The sequence below is a fragment of the Molothrus ater genome, chromosome 1, assembly GCF_012460135.2.
Source record: "Molothrus ater isolate BHLD 08-10-18 breed brown headed cowbird chromosome 1, BPBGC_Mater_1.1, whole genome shotgun sequence".
NCBI lineage: Eukaryota > Metazoa > Chordata > Aves > Passeriformes > Icteridae > Molothrus > Molothrus ater.
The window spans coordinates 17,833,225-17,855,371 of record NC_050478.2 but is presented as its reverse complement, the minus strand read 5'-3'; the positions used below and the strand labels follow the sequence as shown (position 1 = coordinate 17,855,371).

Below are 22,147 nucleotides of genomic sequence, written 5' to 3'. Positions count from 1 at the left end.
AAGTCTGAAATTAATGTACCACTGAAACTTAATGAAATAACCATTTCAAGAAAAACATACCTTTTCAACAAGCAAGTCCTAAATCAATCACAACATATCAGGTATCAGACTTCTGTCAGTACTCAGGGGAGTACCAATATTACAGCCAGAAATTCCTAGGAAACAAGCTATAGAAAACTACAATATTCAAAAAGAAATTAAAGAAAAACAACATAGCTGAATGTGTGGAATAGAGGGAAAAAGCAACACACTAGCAGAAACCAAGAAACAAGCAGGAGGTTTATCAGTGGAAAAGTACAGGTTGACTATTCATTATATAACAAAGTCACACAAATTACATTGAGAGTTGCTTGTATTTCTGCAGAAAGTCTGCCTTGTGTCACCACAACCTTCTTTCAGCCAGCAGCAGGTCTTGACCCTTAGCAAAAATTTCACCTAACATAGTATTAAGCTCACAGTATATCTTAGGAATGTATTTTACCAGTCTTGTCCCAAGTATGAGTACACACACTGTGACCCATCAATCACGAGCTACTACACATGTGCCAAGCTCCTCATTACATAAGTGACAGTAATCAGCTTGTGCAAAAATATTTGCCTCTCTTCTGGACGCTTTTGCTTTCATTTTTTACTATGTCTGTAAAAAGACAATATATTTCCCAACCTTGTCTTTCAAGTGAGAAATTATTTCTTTAAAAAAATCACCATTGAGCAACTTTAGGCCAAATGGCAGAAGTTCCATGACCTGGATGTGTTTGCACAAAACATCATGTCAAACAACGATAAGACACCTGCACCCCACTAAGATGCAGCGAGACATAAAGACAGCACAACTTGCCAAAATACTTTCAACCAGATTCCAAAAATTACATCAACAATACTAAACTGACATCAACAATAACTAAAAATTACTTAACTGCAGGAATTCAAGCTCTTGTTTCAGTTTTATTTAACAGTCCTTTTCCAAACCTCTTCACTGCTTTTATTATCAAATTTACATCCTGGCTTTCAAATTATATCATACAATGAAACAGATTAATCATCTAATGAAACTTCCTCTTCTCTGCATTTAATTCCTCTGTACAAGTTCCTGGCAAACAGCCTGTAAAGGTTTTACCTTGTACAAGACCAATTCAGAAGAATTATGTTATTCACAAAAAACATATGCAATAATATACATATTATTTTCAATAATTTTATTAACATCAGAGCAGAACACAAGCAATCCAGTAGGTTTCCAGAATGTGCTAACAGTTCCTTTCTGACACCAGTGACTATTACTCCAAAAAGGAACAGGCAATCTACTAAACCTCGTATTTACAGAAAAGGAAGAATTCTTGGGAATGTGAAGTTCAGGGGCCACCTCAGCTACAGTGACTGTGAACAACGAGGTTCAGGATCCTGGGAGCAGAGAGCAAAGCCACATAACAGACTCACAGCCCCGCACTTCCACAGAACAGAACTGCTCACTGATCAGCTGGAAGAATTTCAAAGGAGTCTGTCCTGGAGAAGAGTCCAGGAGAGCTGGTTGATTTTCATGGATCTCCTCCTACAAGCTCAAAAATGGTCCTTACCAGTGTGCAAAGAATCAAGCAAAGGTGGCAGGAGGCCTGCATGGGCAAGCAAGAAGATTCTGGCTGAGCTCAGATGAAAAAGGGAGTGTACAAGGATCACAAGCATAATCCAGGTGATCCAGAAGAAACAAAGACACTGTCTGAGCATGCAGTGATAGGGCTTAGGAAAGCCAAAGCCCACAGGAAAGCCAAAACCCACTTGGGTTTTCACCTGGTACTGGACATGAAAGGCAACAAGAAAGGCTTCCAAACATACAAAGGACAAGAAGGTAGATTTATCAAGAATAAAACATACTTAATCAGCCTGATGGCGATTTGTAAAAAGTTGGCTGGCTTGGTAGATGAGAGTAGCAGGTATTTTTTTACCTTAACATCAGGAGGGTTTTTGACACTGTCTCTTATTATGTTTTTATGGACAAACTAATGAAGTGTGGGGCAGATAAAAAAGAACAGTGAACTGAACTGGAAATTGAAGGGGTTATGAACAACAGGAAGAGGTCCAGCGGGAGGCCAAGTATGAAATTAGAAAATGTACAGAAATAAACTGAAATAGAGGAAAACCCACCACCACCACCCTAAATTTTACTGTAAGCACAATCAAACACTGAAACACGTTGCCAGAAAAGCTGCCGAGTCTCCATATTTGTGGTCAAAGCCAGCCTAGACACCATCCTGGACAGCCCGCTCCAGTTTACTGAACTGAATGATCTTCAGAAGTGCCTTCCAACCTCAATGATTCACTGATACTGTAGAAACTGGTTTTAAATCTGTGCTGTATCTTCAGTAGTGAGAAAGCATTTTACAGCAGCTACACAAATCAGAGCTGCAGGCAAATCAGGTCCAGACTGTTTTTGGTGAAGCGCTACATTCTAGCTCAAATCCCCAACATCCCCTACCTGTTCATGACCAATACAGTCTGCAATACCCTCTGCTACCATGCACACTGGACTTTCAATATAAGTACAAAAGTGTATCCATTCCTCCTCTGGCTTCAGCAACCACTTTCACAATTATAATATATAATCACATGTGCACATGGAAGGAAGGAGGAAAGAGAAGAACAAATTCACCTCAATATGGCTCTCAGATGGCCAGAAACTCTTAAGTCATAGATCTAACACACAAGAGAGACTGCTGCAGGTATGGCAGTGGTTTCCAGGCTCCAAGCAAAATCCTGTGGTAGCTACAGAAAAGAAAACCACACCAGGAAGACAAAATTCTTTTAAAACAGACAAAGTCTGTTAATGCTGGAAGGAGGCACTAGATGAAGTATAATTATACTTTAGTCCATGACTTGCTATGGAAAGATGCTCGTGAATTTCTTTTAGTTTTGCTTTTGGGGTTTTTTTAGATTAAATTTACATTTTTTAAATTCACAACTCATACTACTTTTACAACAAAGAGTCTTATCTGGTTTTGGAGACATACCTACAACACTTTCAAGTTGCACACATTCAAAAAAGCAGGCCCCATTCTTCACAGATTTCCTTTATACAGACAAGCTTTCTCACCCTCTAAATCTGAGTAAGAATAAAGGAGTTGCATAAAAAGACAAACATTTTGTTCCTGAAACAAATGTATCTACCTCCACTGAGTTTAGCTTCAATATTTTTATATTCTTCATATTTTCACATTGTGACTTCATATATAACAGCATGTCAGGTTTTCTATAGCATGTATGGTCTTGCATTATACAAAGAACTAGTATTTGTAGGCTTTTTACTCTAACAAGTGAAGAAATGTTAGTTGCTTGGCATATTTTTACTTGAACCTGACACTGATCTCTCCAAAAGAAGGTTTGAAGAAAGTATACAATTCATTTATTTATATTCTAGCACATAATACAAAAGGTAGTCAGCATTAAAGAACAGAATAGTCACAAGTGATTTTGAAAAGAATTAAAGTTTTTTTCCAAAGGCTCGTTTATTAGAATCATTAATCCAAAGTCTGCTGAAGTCCAGAACCATCTCCAGCTGAAAAGACTTAATTTATGAAGTATGAATAAATGTAATTTTTCCCCTTTTTTAATATTTTAAACTAGACCAAATACTTTTTTTCACCGATTATTAAAAAAAACTTTTATTAGCATAAACAACACAAGATGTCTTCTGACATATTTTTTATCATTTCTGAAATCATCTAACCTAAATCTGCACTTAAAAAATAGTCTGGACTTCAACCATTTAAAACAATAAATACAATGGAACTTCTCAGAACTCATTGGAACACAAAGTACAAAACAGTATAATGGAAGAGTAAAGCCTCTACTCCCACTTTGTAACAGCCATTTGTAAAGGTAACAGAGAAAACCACGCCTGTGAAGTAAGGTGCACATAGGCCAGAACAGCCTTATTAAGCAGTAAGAATAAATTGGAAGATCCTTCTCTAGTGAGTCATTCCAAAATACAACTAGTTGTATTTCTTTCCCAAATGAGAAGTGTCTTTGCAATAAAGTAATCAAGTTCCACAAAAAACAACTGCACCATGGGATAAAGAACACAAAGAAGGACAATCACTGTTCCTCATGGCTTGAAAAGGTTAGCAACATTCAATTCAGGACATATTCTTGTAATCCAGCTTTCCCACTTAGAAAAGTAGGGAAGAGTAGAGGCACTTTCCAAGGAATGAAAGCTCAAGGTATCTTGGGTCCTAAGCAGGAAAGAAAAATCTGCCAGACCAGATTATCCAAGTGGGGAAAGTCACCACAGTATTAACTGAATTTAAGGTCAAGTCACTCCCACAAATCCTGGTTTTAATCTCACACATAATGCCTTCCCCTTAACTCATTTGGTAGAATTAATAGTTTGAATTTTTAAAAAATCCAATAATTAAAAAAAAAGAAAAAAACAAACAAACCACCACCCACACAGCACACACAGCAACACACCACCAAAAAACATACCAAATAACTACAAACAAACCCCTCCCCCCACTAAAACATGATCATTCACTTTTTTTGCACTATCCAAAATAAGATGATTGTGGTGTTTGTGCTTCACCTCCTTTACAGAAGACACAGAACCTAACACAAAAAATCTGGGTTCCAAACTTCAGATTCCCATTGTGAACTGCAAAGCAGCTTACAGACAACCATTACATCACTTACTGACATTGCATTATCCAAACTTTAAGACATTGAATGATGGCCATGAAATGTATAAAGGTTAACAGGCTGAGGGAGTTGCAAGGGGAAAATCTTTTCCCAAACAAACTCACACCGGGATAGTGTGAAAAACAGGCATCACTGAATTCTTAACTGAACACAAGATTTTTTCCTAAGTTTATCCAAGTCTAGGATTTAAATGAAACAAGGAAAAAATGATTCTGCACAGACAAACTTACCAGTGAGGACTGTTTACCCTGAACACGCCTTGGTGAGTAACTGTCTAATATTACCACTGTCTCTACTCACTTGCATTAAAGAATTTAGTTTCTCAGCCATGAATCACTGATTACAAGACCAGAAACCATCTTAGCCACAGATACCTTTTAACATTTTAGACCTAGCTTTAAAAATAGTTTTTGGGGGTGGAGGTTATTTGTCTACCCACCCACAAAAGACAAAAACCCCAACTCAAGAGAACTATTTTTGTGGCCATCTCATTTCCCAGTTGTTTAGGTAGAAGTTTACCCTTTTTTATCTTACCTTCTGGATAACTGATTTTCAGGACTCGTGAAGGGGAGAAGTCTCATTTTGCCAGATGGAGCTGCTCCCTCCAGTCCTTTCCCTATCCCTACATCACCTAGTCCCATTCCTTTGGAGCTATGTAGCTTGCTGTGTAGCCTCTGAAAGTACTATTTCCTTCCCTAAAACTGTAGAAATAGAGTGAAAGAGAAGTAACTATTCCACGACAAGCAGAAGTCCCAGCAGCATCATTCACCACAAAAGGAGAAAGGAGTTTTCCACAGGATCTAAGTGGTTTACTGAGTTTGCTGCTGTAATAAGACTTGTAATCAAAAATTAACTAAGTATGTAATGCAGTCCACTAAAAAGGTGGCACAGAAAACTATTCCACAGGCAAAAAAAGCACTTGTCTGACTGCAAACAAGTAGAACAGAAATAAAAGTATGACAACATATGTAACTTGTGTGTACAATCCTCAATCACCTTGAGCTCTCATTCATCTGGTAGGGGGGATGGAGAAGAGATGGACTGAACACAAAAGCAGGCAATGGTGCATTTCATTTAGCTTATTAAAACTGGAGAACATTAGACCCATGTCATGCAACAACTTTAACAAGTAAAACCAAAGACATAAGTTTGGTATCTTCAAGAAGCAAAAATAGGCCCGGTTCTGAATATTTGAAAAACTCCATTTCCTGTTGCTGATCACCAACAGCTGCCTTGTTTCATCAGGCTTGGTACAGAACCTCCTGAAAGCAGAAGGAATCCCGATGAGCTATTATGGAATCAGCACTGGAACATGTAAAAACACCTGTAGATCAGATCGAAAACTCAGCTAGCCCAGCTCTAACAGTGACCAAATGCTGATAGCTGTGAATAATTAGGAAAGAACACAGAAACAAGCACCACTAGACTATCCTCCCAGCTTTAATTATTCACAAATCCATAATTCATTCCACTACAAGGGTACAGAGTAACTCTAAAAGCATTGCTCTTTCAAAAATATATCCAGACTACACACATGCTTTTAGCTTTCATAATATCAAGGAGTGGAGTAACAAGTTTAATTAATTTTTATGCAAAGGACCATCTCCTTTTGCTTGATCTCACCCACCATGCTCATCTGACACTGCCAAGTTCTTGGTGCAGATAGTAAAGAGCTGATCCACAGAAATTCAAGATGAAAACAGAGAAAGCTACAACATATCAACATCACCCGTCTCTAGTCTCCTCTTTCCCAAACTGCCAAGTCCCAGCTTCTGGGTTTGGTTTTGATACAGAAACAACTCCATATATTCAATTATCATAGTTAGCCTTTCTCCACAACCTTTCCAGCTCTATTATACTGTTTCTGAGACAGGGAAAAATGGGGAGAGATGAAACCCAGACACATCAGCTCCCAATGTATTATGGATTTATATACTGAGGCATAACGGAGAACATGTCCAGAATTATTAGGAAATAGATGACAATTCACTCTTTTGAACAACACCAAGCATTAAGGTGCTGTTTAATCCTTGGAGATACCTACCAGAACATTTGAAATTTCACCCATGGGCTCCTGGTTGTTAATCATTACCTCTCGGTATTTTATGTGACATAACACTTTGGCATTTAACGCACATTTTACATCAACCAGTGCTGAAGAAAGTCCTTGAGCATTTCTGCACAGACAATTCATCCTCACTAATCTGAATAACTATCAGCAGGCAAAAGTTCTCTACAAAGAAAGACAACAAAAGAAGCACTTTTACCTCTCCATCGCCATTAAATTAATGAAAACAGCAGTTACCAGACCTGTTTAGATACACAGCTGAATCATAGCCTCAGTCACAGTGCAAATGGAGAGAAAATTACTCAAAACCATCTACAGTTTTGAACTCAAAAAAAACAACACCTAAAGGGCATAGGCTACAAAATGCCACTTGTATTGGCCAGCTTCCATTACACAACATGACATTTCATAACACCTTCATACAGAAAAAGCCCTTTGTTGCACAGACTCAGCTACAAGGGCCATTTTGGTTCTGTATGCAGTATTTTTAAAAAGTGAGAATGCTGTTTCTCATGTCTTAAAAAAATTAAAATGCCATCAAAAGAGATGCAAGAAATGAGGTTGTAAAATCACCTCCATGACACCAGGATCAGAATACCAGCTTGCCAGACTACTTACTGATACTGAATTACTCAGCATCTGATTCAGATACACAGATTGCAATGCCTACTGAAGGTCGTTCATGTTCACTTGTTCCACTCTTCCAAATTCCATATTATTGGTAATTTGGCAAGATGGGAAACTTTAATACCCTCAGAGTAGCACACAAGCCATTCATTCTTTTTTCCTTAAGAAAGATCACATTTAAATCCCACCTCACAAGCAGTTCCAAAGCAACTTCTTCAACAAATTTTAAAATATAACTAAAGCATACAGAAAATGTGAGACTGTACGTAGACAGATCCATACAAAAACAGTGTAAGTACAGAGAATGGAGAAGAAGGCCTGAAAAATTGCTATGAAAATTGATTACTCCAGGCAAAGTTTACTTACTCACCTTTTACCATGATGATTGAGGATAATAAAATTTTAAAATGCATGCAAGAAGGAACAAGTCAGATTTTACAGCCATTGATGAGTAAGAAATGTTTGCGGCTCTACATGGAAATGCTTTTCACTGGAGTCACAGGCTCCCTATTCAAGTTGCATCAAAATTAGAAGAAAAGCACAACAACAAAGCATGAAGTGCAATGGGACAGCTTGTTCCATGAAAACTGCAGCATTTCTTTTGGAGATAACCCTAAACAGATTTTTATCTTACAAAACACAGGTCAGAACCCACAGATAAGAAGAGTGACCTGCTTGAGGAGCACATACTAGACCTGCTGCATCTTTTGCTGAACAAAAAGACAACCGCTAAATGTTTCAGTTCTCAATTCTTGCATCAAAAGGAAATTTTGATAGCTTTATATACTCCTAAAAATGCTGACTGACCTCTAGCCCTCTTAAACATTATGGAACTGAGGACATATACATTTAAACATGTCTAAACCACCACAGACTTTAATGAAAGAATTGTATTTAAGTATCTGCTAAGCTGCTTAGGAAAGCAACCTCTTCCACATTCTATTACATCTGGACAGACCTGAACAAGTTATAATGTTTTATTTTTCTCAAAAGTAATGGGAATTGTGTTATGGTTTTGAAATCCATATGACTTTAGCTCCATAAACTAGTTTTTCAACAACACCTCTCCCTGTGCAGTTTCCCAATATAAAACTGCAACTTAAGGTGTAGACTGAGCTCTGGTTTTGTTTACAAAATTAATAGTCCACCTCAATGCTGTGAATGTATCACTAAGCAGACTGCATCTATCTGCCACAAGCCAAGTGATCTGTAAGGGATTCTTGAGAGTTCAAAGATTCTCTTTTAGCTCACCCCATGGACAGAACAAGTTGTATCCAAGACCCTATTCACCTCAAAGTTTTAAACCACATCAGCATTTGAATCTTAGACTTTTCCGCCCTTGCACTTAGACTAAGAGAATTCCACAGATGTATTCAACACTAACATTTCAGGAAAGTTAAGATTTGATTTTTTAAACCTTTTTTATTACAGGATTGTTCACTCTCTTATGCCTTGAACTTCGCAACACAAAAAGCCCCAAATATTAAGATGAACAACTTAACTAGAAGAGAACAAAACACAGTCCTTTAAAGGGTGAGTGGTTTGCAATGAACTTTTATTAAGAAATAGTATTTCAAAGGTAGAGATATACATACCTACAACTAGGAGGGCACACTGCCATTTACATTAAGTAAAATAAAAAAAAAAAACCCTCCCAAAAATAACCACAAACCCCACAAAGCAGTCAACTAAAAAAACCAAAAACCCACAGCAAACAAACAAAAACCGAAATTCGCATACAAGTTCAGGTTTCTCTTTTCAACCTATTTGTACCAACTGCAACTATTACTCAGAAACATTTAAAATTTCTCTCCTCATTACAGTTTATATGTTTTTTCTATTGATTTCTTGTCCCTGGCCTTCAAATAGACAAATATAAACCTCAACATTTAAAATATGAAGATTATGTTATCTAGGCAACTTAGTGATGCCAGTGCAAGATTATTCCCTACAGCATATTTGCTAGTGCTTAATGCAGTCCATACTGTGTGTCCTAACACATTATGCAAATGAGAGACACATGAAAGAAAATGTCTATCTCAGAGTGCCCCCCTCCACCAGCAGACAATCTGTAATTAGCCATGTCCTCTAAGGAGGCACCTCATTCACTCTCACCAAAGCAGCAGCTGCTGGCAAATGGAAATTAAGAATTTTAGAGCAAAAATAAGCCTACTCCCTACCCTCCCAAAGGTGTATACTCAGACTTGCAAGCCAGAGTCAAAATCTAAACAGCTGTTTGTGTTTTTCCAGAATGCCCACACAGAACCTCTCATGCCCAGCACCAAATGTTTACTAAAGTGATTTCTATCAGGCTCTCTCAAACAGGCTGGAGAGAGCTGCAGCAACAGATCCCAAGGCCTCATTAAAACACTTATCTACAAGTTCTCAGTGCAAAAATCTAGAACAGAAAATATAAAGCAGCAACACTTTCTGCTGAATACAATTCCCTGGCATACAGAACAACAGGGTACACCAATTCAGAAAAATGCAGTAGTTCCAGCCTCCCAGCACAGAGATGCAGAGAACAAAGCATACAGTTGTGCCTAATCTTTACCATCCTATTCCCAAGTGATCCAATCACTTAACTCCAGTATCACCTCTCCAGAAGAGTTCTCTTCAAATCCAACAGCAGTCATCAAACAGTAAATTCAGAAAATTGTTTCCCTGCTACCAAAGTAAACAACCATACAGGGAGAAGCTAGAGTTCCCATCTAACTAATGTAAATGAAAAATGCATTTCACCATGGTTTAAAAAAAAAAAAAAACAAAAACAAAACCCATACCAAAGAAAAACAAACACCTAACAAAAAGAAAAAAACACACCACAGACAAAGCCTTCCCATTAAATAACCTTTATGTACCTAGGACTGTATACATAAAAGAGCTTAATCCCACCTTGCAACTCCAAGATTATGCACTTCCAGGTTTACAAGATGTGTCAGGCCTCTGATATGAACACAATCAAAGCCTGTTTGATGTTACTGCTCCTACCCATTATACTTCTACTGTGTGTGCCCACTACTGGGTGATGGGCAAAAAATACCATGGAGTGTCTTTGCAAAAAAATTAAAATTACAAGACATAAGAAGGATTTGGACAGCAGAAATGCACAGCATTTACAATAATCTACATTTCATATTATAAACAGGCAAAGAGTTACAAGATTTTTGTAGAAAGAAATCAATCTGACCAGAAGCATAACTCACATCCACTGTCTGCGTACCACGCTTAGCATAACATATTTTTAGTATATATCCATTATCTATTGTGGCAAGCAGACAAACACTTCCTCTGTAGTAGGGCCCTAAGTTCAAGGTTTTGACGAGATCATAGGCTCTGACAGCTTCCACAATCATGGAATTGTATCTAACAGCCCACCAGACTGACTTCTGGAGTACTGTCAATTCAGATCGTTTCAATGTAGTTTAGAAGCCTCAACATTTACACCAGGGCTAACTCATGCTTTTTTAAAAACAATGACTCCTGTTAACCACAAGCAATAAATCTGGCTTTCATTTAACAGCATTGCATAATTTTTTATATCTGCTTCCTATTCTATGCAATTTAGCACACAAACAACTGCAAGGAAGAATAGCATTCAACCTCTGAATGCTAGAAAACCTCAATTTTTTCTTCCATTTGTTATCAGAGAAAAAAACCAAAACAGCAGCTATGAAGCACCAGTAGATATTCCTAACAGCTTAGCCTAACACTGTTACTTGGACTTCCTCGGAAAGATAATTTTTTTCTCTTAGTAAGGCTCACAGGTTGTACATGTTTATATTATAATCACCATTTACACAGTCACATATGCACGTGGTAAGAGAATTAAAGAAAAATACACCAGCTTTTACTCTTTTCAGAGTCCATACTGTTCAGTTATGATTTGGTTATCCACCTCCAGTAAGATGTTTTCAAAGATACAAGAGGGAAAAGATCACAAATGCATACAAGTGTGTGAGTAAAAGTATGTGAGATTAAATAGCTCCTCTTCTCCAACTGTTCTCTCAATTACTTTGCACGTAAGTAAATACAAATTACATTAAACAATACGTCTGAAGTAGCAGACGTTATTTTTGCATCTTAAAAAATCATTAAAAATAGCTTATACAGATAAAGTCAACTTATTGCTTTGATGTTTGTCAAACTTGTTAAAGAAAAAAGTTCAGTTGTATAATGCATATACTGCATGCAGTAAGAGCAGTTATTTCATGTGGACACAGTTCAAGATACTTTCAGCCCACTGCATTTCTCTTGCCAAAGTATTTTTTTTTCAGACAACTATACCAAAGTGGTACAATCAACAAAGTTGTGTAACTAGAAAGCAAGAAGTCACCTTAGGAAAAACGTATTAAACACAGCTACATTAGAAGGCAGATACCTTCATTTTCTTGAAGGAACTACTTCCTGCTCGATATTGACACTTATCAAACACCTAACATTTCTTCATGGAAGAGGTCCATGTTTTGTCAAATTATCCTAGGCTTATGCTGACATAAATCAGAGCAGAAGTCAGCATTATGCTTGCACGATTAAACAGGATTTGACTCAAGCTCTTTGAACAGTTGCAACCAAAACTCCAGGTAAGGCTACTATTGATAATGAATTTATTAAATGGAAGCTTTTTGGTGAATTCTCTATAACCCTAAGTAATGTGCACTTTTAACAATCAGTATTGTGTACTATTAGACATATAAAATTTTATAAATGGATTTTTTTAATTCTGATCTTTAACATTGTGATTAAACCCTCCGGCCTTTGGGTATCAGGCATAGAAAAAGCATCAATATCCAACAACAGAGTTCCAGAACAGTTCACATGTTTACAGGCACAATTACAGAAAGACTGGCATTCCGCTCTGATAGTAGAGAGACCTAACACCTGGGAAATTTCACCACTTGAAATTTACTGAAGTCATCCCAACTGGGTTGTTAAAATAGTAAACGATCTATTCATTATTGTTAGCGAGAAGCCAAATGATTTTCTATTTTTAGTGCCATCATTGCCCTTCTCTGGTTCCTGACCCAGCACATGCTTGTCTTCAGTTTATGCAGTTGCACTCTCTCTGATAAGGTGTAGGAGTAAGAATATTGTGGATTTTCTTCTTCTCTGAAATTGAACAGTTGTGATCACAAAGCAAGTACTGATCAGCTGCTCTTTTTTTTTTTTTTTTTACAGAAGTCTTTGGAAATGTATTCCTAACTTTTGACAAATACAGAAACTCTTGGGAATAACTAAAGACCATTCACTATTTTTAAAAACTCATCTGCTAAGCAAAACAAAAACATGTAACCAAACCAAAAGAAAAATATCAGTCTTAATAAAATTATTTGATAAAGTATTTTAGTATTCATTTTATTATTCATAAACTGAGGATATAGTATTGTTAAGAATTAAAATTTGCCTTTTAAGGCCACACACACTGTGCTTAATATTTTCTTAAATCTGCATTTAATATTCAGAATGTACTTTTAATATAGATTAACAGTAAACTATACCACAAAGAGACACAGCACTTCTTTAAACACAAAACAGTAGGAACAGAAAAGCAAAAAAAAGCACTTTTTGCTTTGCCTTTCTAGGCAAAGGATGGGAAATTAAATTTACACTAATGAAGACACCACTTCCAGCCTCGAATCTGGATAGACCTGTAGGTGGGATGTTGTGACTGAAGCAGTACTGCCTGCACCTCAGCAGGGCTTAAACTCTCCAGCAAAATACTGCTACAACCTGACAGAACAGAGATAGCCAACGCTTATTAATCTAAAAGCCAGAAAGAACACGCTCTCACTTATCTGTCCTTAGGAACATAAGCCCAGCAATTCTTGCATGTGTAAACGTGTGTCAGATTTCAAACAGAATGGCAAACAGCCCTGAGAGTCCCTGGCCCTCTCTGCCAGCTCCCCCAGGAGCCCAGAATACGTGACCTGTCCCTTTGAACAGGCGCTCCATGTTCAGACGGAGCCTGCAAGCCTGAATGTGCGATCTTTGTTCGCAACAATCCTTTCACTGAAGGGGCTCGGTACTGAGAAGGACCACCAGATACGGTGTCAAAGGGAAAACAAACAAAAAAAATTAAGTGAAAATAAAAATAGAAAACATAGCAAGGCGTGACCAAACAGAACTTAATATCAGAGTAGGCAGGTCTCCAAAACAAAACACAATTATCAACCAACATACGTGGTATCCAGAGGACTCAAATTGCATGTCCTCTATTCTCCTACCTGTGTACACAAAGACCCACAGAAGCACCACTTCTCAGTCAAACATTCCCTTTCTTAGTCTGAGCACTGATCCTGAAGACAGAGCACAAGTTTTTCAGTTCTTGCTCAAACCTTGATGACTACAGTTGTGCATTTCCAAAAACTTTAAATCAGTTTAAGTCCTATTTCTGTAGCCACTCTCTTGACTGTGGTGAACAACAGCTATGCCTGGAGTCTTCCTCGTGACAGCCTGCTGTGTGTGTATCTAGACCTAAGCATTAAATGTAGATTACTTAATTACTGCATTATAATGCAAACACCATATGGGATCCATTGTCCCAAAAACATAAATCATTTACCAAAATTGCTAATACCTTGCACATCAGTATTAGAGTACTAGAAATCCCTGTCACTGCAGCAATTTTCTTGAAACCTAAAGTCCCTTTTTATAGTAATTGGTTTTCATTAAAGGTGTTTTCTGATCTTTTAAACAGAAAAGCCATTCTTACTGTTCAATACAAACACAAGAGACTTCAATTGAAGGGATTTGTTCACATATAGCGCATGAAGCACTGTGCAGTAACTATTACATCAAACAGAGCAGATGTCAAGCCACAAATTCTCACTCTCTAGGCATTTTACACAAATCTATGAAAGTAAAGTTGTAAGAAAATAAACTGAACTTTAAAACATGAAGTAACATTACACGAAGGCAACTGAGAACGCACTGCAACCTTGATCAGACATTCACCAGGGCTGTCTAAGTTCAAGCGAAGATTACATCAGGCCTGCTGTGATTAAGGCAATCACAGGTCCCAGCACATGTTTTCTACCAGTTACATTTTAACTCCAACATGTAAGTACCTGGCAAAGCAACAGACAGAGCAGTCCATTTTGCAATTCCACGCCTATTAGTAGTCCCCAATTAGACAGCTTTAACACGATGAGCTCCAATAGTGCCACAGGCCTTGTTAAGGCTTACCGCCACAGGGAGAGGTAGATTATGACAAGGGCCAGCGCCAAAGACCAGAAGCTTCAACATTACAGAATTAAAAAGCAGATATTAATTTTTACCCTTAGACACGCAGTTTTCTCCTTCTTCCCACACTACTTGAACAGTACTGAAGAACAGGTTCTCCAAACATGGCACTGTTTTTCAGCTGTATTTTATCACAAAGCCTTAGCTTCTGTGCTCTTACTTAAGACTGATTTTATCTTCACCTAACCCACCTAGCTTTAAGAGACTGTGGGAACCTCTTAATTGAGGTGATAGCAGAAAGGAAAATCCTACAATACCATACACTTCCAAACCAAGGCAAAAGGGTAAATTCAAGATAGCAGTAAACTAAAACTCAGTGTCCTAAGGAAAAAAAAAATCACACAAAATAAAATACCACAACCAAACAAAAAATCAGCCACACTTTTAAAATAAAGTTCTGTATGCCTAAAAATCACTCAATTGTATTTCAACTTCAGCAAACAAAAGGGGGAATATCTACATAAAGGGCATATATTTCACAGCCCTGTGTGGATTTAAATCAGCATTTTCTTCAGCACAATATACATACTCTAATTTTGAGAGATACAAAAATCAAGCTTGCCTTTGTAAGTAAAGTTTAAGACAAATCCAAAAACAAATCTACTGAAGCTATTATATGTATTTTGTTCGATCTAGAGTCAATAGTTGTTTCAGAGACATTACTATTAATAGGGAGCACAGAAGGATCAGACACGGTTCTGCGTTAAAAACTTTGTCTTGCAAGTCAAAACACGCAATGGTGCCACCATAGGGCATGCTATTAAGTTTCTGAACTAAATACACAGAGGATCGTTCCAGCAACAAATGCTATGGATAGAAATATCCTTAATATAAGAGGCTGCGGGCAGACAGGAAAGTGGCAAGCACTGGCTACAAGCAGACAGAGGCCAGACCCTTATTTCTACTGAAAACCACCACGATAGAAATGTGACAGGCACGAAGCCGTACTCCTGAGCGCCCAGCGAAGCGCTCCTCCAGGACGGGCAGGTTGGGCGTGGAAGCGACACGCCACGCTCTGCCCGCGGGGCCGGGGGGGCGAGAGGCCCAAGGGGCGGCCCCGGGGAAACCTCCGTCCCGAGGGCGAGGGCGGCGGCGGCTCCGCGGGGCGGGAAGCGGAGCCGCCGCCCGGCCCGTGAGGCAGCGAAGGCGCCGCCGCCTCCTGGCCCGGGAGCGGTGCCCCGAGTGCGCGGCGAGCGCTCGGCCGGGCGGCTGCCTCCCCTCCGCTGCTGGGGAACCGCACCACTCCCAGCGTCCAACTCCCAGCAACTCCAGGGCGGGCGGGCAGGAAGAGTGGGAGGGAGGGAGAGCGGGAGGGAGCGGCCATTAAGCCCGCTCCAGCCAAGCCGTTCCCCGCGGCGGGAGGCGGCCGCCCAGCCCGGCCCGGCCCGCGCCCCGCCCGCCTCTGCCGTTCCTACCTGGCCGCCAGCACCGCTGCCGCCGCCCGGGGGGGGCTCGTTGTCTCCATCTCCGTCGGGTGGCCCCGCTGCCCACCGGGTCGCCATTATTTCATTCCCGGTTACAAAGGAGGTGCAAATCCTCTGGAGCCCACATCGGGGAAGGGAAGGGACGGGAGGAGGGAACCAACGCCAGAGCCACTCGCGCACAGCAGGCGAGGCTCGGCCAGCCCAGCCCCGCCGCCGGGGGACGGGTCGGCCCTTCACGCGGTTGCCATAGGGAAGAGCACCGGAACGACCCTGGGCTTCAGCTACGCTCCCCGGCTGCTGCCTTCATGGCTGGAGGAGGAGAGAGAGCAGATGTGTCAGTCCTCGGCGCGGGGACGCCGCCGCCTCCGCCGCCCGTCCCTTGTTAGGCTAATTGCACCCACTCCGTCATCTTCCTCTTCCTCCGGCTCCTCCTATCCAGAGCCCCAGCCGCGGGGAGGAGAGGGCAAGCGGGGAGAGGCGGGAGGTGTCCGATCCTTCCTACTTCACTACACGCCGCCGGAGGGAGCGAGGACGGAGCAGCGCTGTCCGGCAGCCCCGGCCGGTGGGGGCGGTAGGGCCGGTCCCCGCCTCGGCCCAGCCGAACTTTGATCAACTGGTGGACGAGGAGGACGGGACCGGGGGCCACTTGCTCTCCGGGCCGGGCGGAAGCCGCCGCCAGCTCACGATTCCCGCCCCGGCTGTATCCAGCGGCGTACTGGAGCGGGGGGCAGCAGCAGAAAGCGCACAAGCCCTGATGAAGAAGTGGCAACAAAGGACCCCTCAGACAACAGCGAGGCCGTGCCGAGCTTTTGTCTCTTACGCGGGTCTGCCCCGATCGCAGGCCGCTCCCTCCCCCCGTCTACGTAGCCGGAGCCGTTCGCGATCAGACCACCGCGCCCCACGCCCCGCCCGCGCCCCTCCCTCGGGCCTCCCCTCGCACAGACGTTGCTGCGCTTCGACAGCGGCAGCCGGCGGCCGCTGCGGCCCCGCCGGCGGCAATCGGGGCGTCTCGGCGCTGGGGCCATCGCGCCGCGCCAGCTGCGCCCTCCCCCCCCCGGGCTCCTCCCTGGGCTCCCGCGGCTACCTGGGCACTGGCCCGGGTTCGGCGGGGGGGAGTGGCGGGGCGCTCCAGCTAGCGCCCTCCCGAAGGCACAGGGCTCTGCGCGGCTTGCGCCGCCTCGCCTGTGCCGCTCACCGCGATCGCTTTCCCGGGCCCTCGCACGGCCCCCCTTCTGCCCCGACCCACTACAGCCCATCTCCGGGCAGGCCCTGGGGCAGTCCCAGCGCCGCAGCCGCAGGCGGCCCCCTCCCTCACTGGAACAGGGGTGACCATCGCCCCCAGCCCGCTGGGCCGGCAGCGCGACCCCGCGAAGGGCGGCGGCGCCGCCTCACGGCCCTCCAGCCGGCCCCTCTTCCTCGGCGGCCCGCGGGACTCCTGCCCCTGCCCCTGCCCCCGCCCCGCCGTTCCCGGCGCTGGCGGCTCCCGCTGCCTCTGCTGATGGGGGAGCATGTCCCCTTCCCCTGCCTCCCGACTGGTGGTTTCTCTTCCCTCCAAAAATCCACCCACCTTCTCAGACGGCACGGCGAGGGCAGGAACTGGCTCCCGGCTGCCGTCCAGGGCACCCGCCCTGCGGCTGGGGAGCGCAGAGCCCCGCCGGCCCCCGCCCGCCAGCGCGGCCTGGGGCGGCGGCGTTTGCTGCTGCTTCCCTGGGCGTTTTCGGGGGTTGATCACACAGCAACGATCTCAGACTTTCCGCCCTAACGCAGGATTTGGTGCTTCTGCAGCCAGCTCCACCTGCACCTGGCTTCGGGAGGACGGAGACCGCCACCGCCTCTCGGCTGGCTTTGGACGGTCTCGGCCGAAGCTGACCCTGAGCCAGTGGCGGGGGTGCAAGCTTGGTTTTGTTGTAGCCACGAAGGCGGTAAACGCAGACATTTTCTATACTTTATCATCATCGGAGTATGTGATTTGAAATTTCTTTTCGGTTTTTAGGATGGTGTTTTCCAGCCTGGATGTTGGACAAATCAGGTCTCTGTGGCAGGAAACAAAGAAAAACAAAGCATTTGCAAGAATTGATAAAGAATCGAGTGGAACGAAGGGTTGTGTCTAGTTTGTGTTCTAAAAACAATAGTAATGTTTTGGGTTGTGGTTTTTTTACTGTGCTACCCTTGCCCATGAGATCACAGTCTCTGGAAAGACGTGCCTGTCTTGGTTATCTATCAGCAGCTTGCATTGTCAGCAGGGATGAATACTGGTATCCAGAGAACTGAAGAACAAGCTTATTTCCAGTAGCTGGAGGAAAAGTCTCAAGGTCCATATGCTAATTATTGTCAACCAAGGTCACATCTGCTGAGTATAAAAGGGTGATACAACTCACAGCCTGTCACACTGATTCAGGTGCTTGCTCTCAATACTGCATATTGCTGTGGATCTCATAAGGCATGCATATATAGTTAAAAATGTGTGGTAGTTTCTGAATTTGGGTTGCTCATAAATTTCTGATGTTAAAGACTACTTTGTGGCCGAACCTGATTTGGACCAGAGATTTAGAATAAACATACTGCTCTGCATCTACAGGAAGGTTCTCCTAGCTCACCATCCTACAACATGAAAAGATTTATTTGCTATCCAGACCCAGAGAAAACTGTTATAATATTGTTTGCACAATGGTTGTCAAGAAGTTGAAAAGACCAGAATTAAAATCACTTGAGATTTTTGAAGAGTGGAGAAGGGGAACAGTTGGGACACTTTTGTTGAGATTCTGTTATCAAACAGAGCCAAGAAGTGTAGCTATATGCTTGGCTGTGTATTGTTCTTTGCACTGGAGTAATTATGACAATCTACAGAACACCATCAAGAATCCATGATGTATAGAAAACCAGTTCATGTACTCATAATAATTTTGTTAATAGGAAGTATAGTACTGCCTCCAAATCTAAATTAGCATCATAACTAATACCCATTTAGAATGTTGTCAGATTTACAAAATGTCTTAGAGAGATTGAACTACAAGTGGACTGTGAGTATAGTGTCTAACAAGTCTCCATATCAGCATAGCTACATCAATACAGAGAGAAATCTTCCAGTTTTATTTTTTTTGCATTGCCAATCAATTTCTCTAGCTTTAGCTTTCAAACTTTAACAGAGAGATTAAAATATAACAGAGGAAAATTTGATCCTAGAATCACTGAGACATTTATATTTGTGTAATTATCAAAAGAAAATTCAGGCTGCATAAGCCTCTTTTAAACTGTGTACTTAATTTTCTTCCTCATATTACAGTCTTCTATTTTTTTAGCAGCAGATGTTTTTATTCAAGACACTGGACTCTTTTTAGGACTCTCCTGTATAAGACTATCTCGCTGTAATTTTTTTGTTGTAAATATGATGTCATAAGTTGTCAAGCTTGAAGAAGGACACACAAACTTTCAGAAATGTGCTCAGTATCTTGGATTCATAATGCACAAGCAAACCTTTGAGTCCCCTAACCATCCTTGAAAGTTATTTAATGAAAGAGGTTGCAAAAGCAGAAATAGGGTAACTGAAAGCTATAATTTCACTTTCTCACCTTCCAGTCTGAAGGTGTTGACACATACTCACTTAGCAGGCAGCTGCAGCAGCTTAAAGTGTTAGCACTGTCCTACTGTTTATTATCACTCCTTGCTAAAGAGTATCATCCCCACAGGAGAGCTGCTGCAGACATCTTTGAGCACATCTCAGATGCTTCAGTGCAAAGTCTAGCAGCTAATTTAAATTGCCTGGGTAGGCAGAGTTAAGCCTGTCCTGCAGTCTGGGGGCTAAAGTGTACTCAGTCATTCTGTTCTGCCCATTCTCCTGGGTCAGTGGTGGCACAATTATTGGGCTCTGTCTTCTTAAACTATTATTTGCTGAGTGAATGTGTTGAGAATATAGATATTCTAGAGGCTAATTTGCAGACATGAAAATTCACTTGGCCAGGTAGACTGGAGGACTGAATTTCATTACACTAAATATGGTTTTGGTAGCTGCCTCCTTTCCAGTTGGTGCATAGCACCTGCTTCTGGCAGGGCACAGGGGTGTGCCTTTCTCTCACATGCACCAGTGCACAGACCTGTAACCTGCATGCAGATGAAGCAATCCATTTGCCAAGCAGTTCTGCTGTCCTTGCTATCTTGAAGGCTCTCCCATTTCTCACCACCTGCAGCCTACCATGATATGTCAGACCTGAGGTGCCACAGGCACTGAGGAGACCCAGCCATGGCCAGTCCCAAATGCCCAGCCTTTGGGTTAGACAACAACAGGAGTGGATAGAAAAAGAACTTAAAGTGAGAGCAGTTTTTTTACAGGACTCTTTAGATTAGATTAGTGTGGAGTACCTGAGTAAAATAGATTAGATAGGCAGCTGTAAGAGATAGCAGTAAATCTTGGGTATTTTGCTGGGATAAGGACTTCTCTCCTAAGGAGAAGTCTGAAAAGTTAAATAGGAGAAGGTCCAAGTTTAAGAGGGCCTGAGTTTAGGGGTGAAAGGAAGAGTGAGTGGGCGGACGTACGCCTCAGGCAAGTAGATGTTTGTACTGATGTTTGTCCTCAGAAATTGTCACTTGTAGGAGCTGCTGAGGTAATGATCATTCTGATTACAGTTTCTGCTATAGTTGCCAGTGGCTTTAATCTCATGATCAGAGCCTGCTTTGAGAGGTTCAGGCTGAACCTGGACACCTCTGTTATATTGTTATGGGCATAAGAAATACCTTTGCAGGAAGTGTTTGCAAGCACCACAGTGTGCCTGGCTACAGGCTCTTCATCACTGGCATCAGCCTAATAGCCTCCCTGCCCCCCAAAGATGCTGACAGGTGCCCAAGAACGATTCAGTAGATTCTTCTCAGCATGGGGATTTGCGGGTTGGGTTACACACACATTTTTCATTCACTGGTATTTCAAAGATACTGCAGATAATAGTCAGTCCCTCCTAGATATGTAAAAGCCATGAAATCATTACTATAGCTATACAGTAATGTGACCACTGTCTGCAACTGCATTTGCTTTACAGATTTCTGCATTGAAATTCCTTTGATTCAGTCATGATACAGGCATGTGTTTCCTGTCCAGCACTAGTACAGTAGTCATCTTAGACATCAGTAGTGATGGCTGTTTTCTTGGTAACCATACCACAATATTCCCCTTTCGCTATATAGATGTTCCTATCACCAATACTCAGGCAACAGAAATAAATGTCATTGCTGCCATGCCTACATCTTGGCTCCCCTTTTACACTGAACCTTTATGAATGTGTTTCCTTTCTTTTATTTCAGTCTTCTCTTCACAGGAGATCACACCTCCCTCACTTGGCCCTGGATACTGATGCTTTTAAAGTGCTCAGAGCACTGCCAGAGAGAACTGCAGCAAGGCCTACCACTGGGTCCATAGTAAAAGAGGGCTTTGACATCCTGAAGCTTCAGTCAGCCATCTCCATCAGTCACAGGGTGTTAGGCAATTCCTCCTAGAAGTATCACAATTTTAAATGCATACAGAATTCTGCAAGAATACTCTCAGGGAAAATCACTGCCTGGAGGTGCCAACAGAGAATGACATTGCAGCTTGGGTAGAAGTCTGGACATCTAGTTCTTATCCTTCTGCACCATAAGGAGAAGGGAGCCATTTGGCTTCTGGCATTTGTCCACTTTTGGGAACCTGTGCTATGAAAACCAGTGTCTCAGATGATGTGTCTTCTGCTCCTCAGTGTAGTCTTCTCAGACAACAAAGCTGCGTGTAAAGGGAGATCTGTGTCAGGATGGCGCTCCTGATGTGGAGAGACTAACAATGTCCAAAGCACAAAGAGAAGCCAGGAGTGGACAGGAAGATGACTGTTACTCCTGGCCAGCATCCCTAATCCATTGCCAGTCTTCCTGAGCTGGACCCAGAGGTGTTTGTGTGAGGCTACCAGTGTGCCCCAAGGCAGGCTGGCACAGCTTTTACAGCAGTAAGCCTCGGTTGTTCACACAATCATCCCTGCTGTTCTGAGTCTGGAGCTGGATACATTTTGGTGGGTTTGCAGCATTAGTATTTCAGCTCAGACCACAAACTTGGTACTCTGTAAAAAAAATACAAAGTTGTTCAAGCCTG

At 42.2% G+C, this 22,147-nt stretch overlaps 1 protein-coding gene across 2 annotated transcripts in view; it reads right to left on the bottom strand.

Annotated features, from left to right (window-relative positions):
* The window catches only part of ARHGAP21 (Rho GTPase activating protein 21), a 111,682-nt gene extending 95,153 nt beyond the window's left edge, over positions 1-16,529 (bottom strand). The window contains exons 1-2 of one of the 2 annotated variants that reach the window (XM_036395233.2): positions 16,449-16,529; positions 16,039-16,356 (exon numbers count right to left, since the gene is read on the bottom strand). In XM_036395233.2, coding sequence (XP_036251126.1) covers positions 16,039-16,125 — 87 coding nt within the window. In that variant the 5' untranslated portion in view covers positions 16,126-16,356; positions 16,449-16,529. Of the gene's footprint in view, positions 1-16,038; positions 16,357-16,448 lie in introns of those variants that run through there. The other variant, XM_036395240.2, reaches the window with a different exon arrangement.
* Between the last annotated feature and the right edge of the window lie 5,618 nt (positions 16,530-22,147).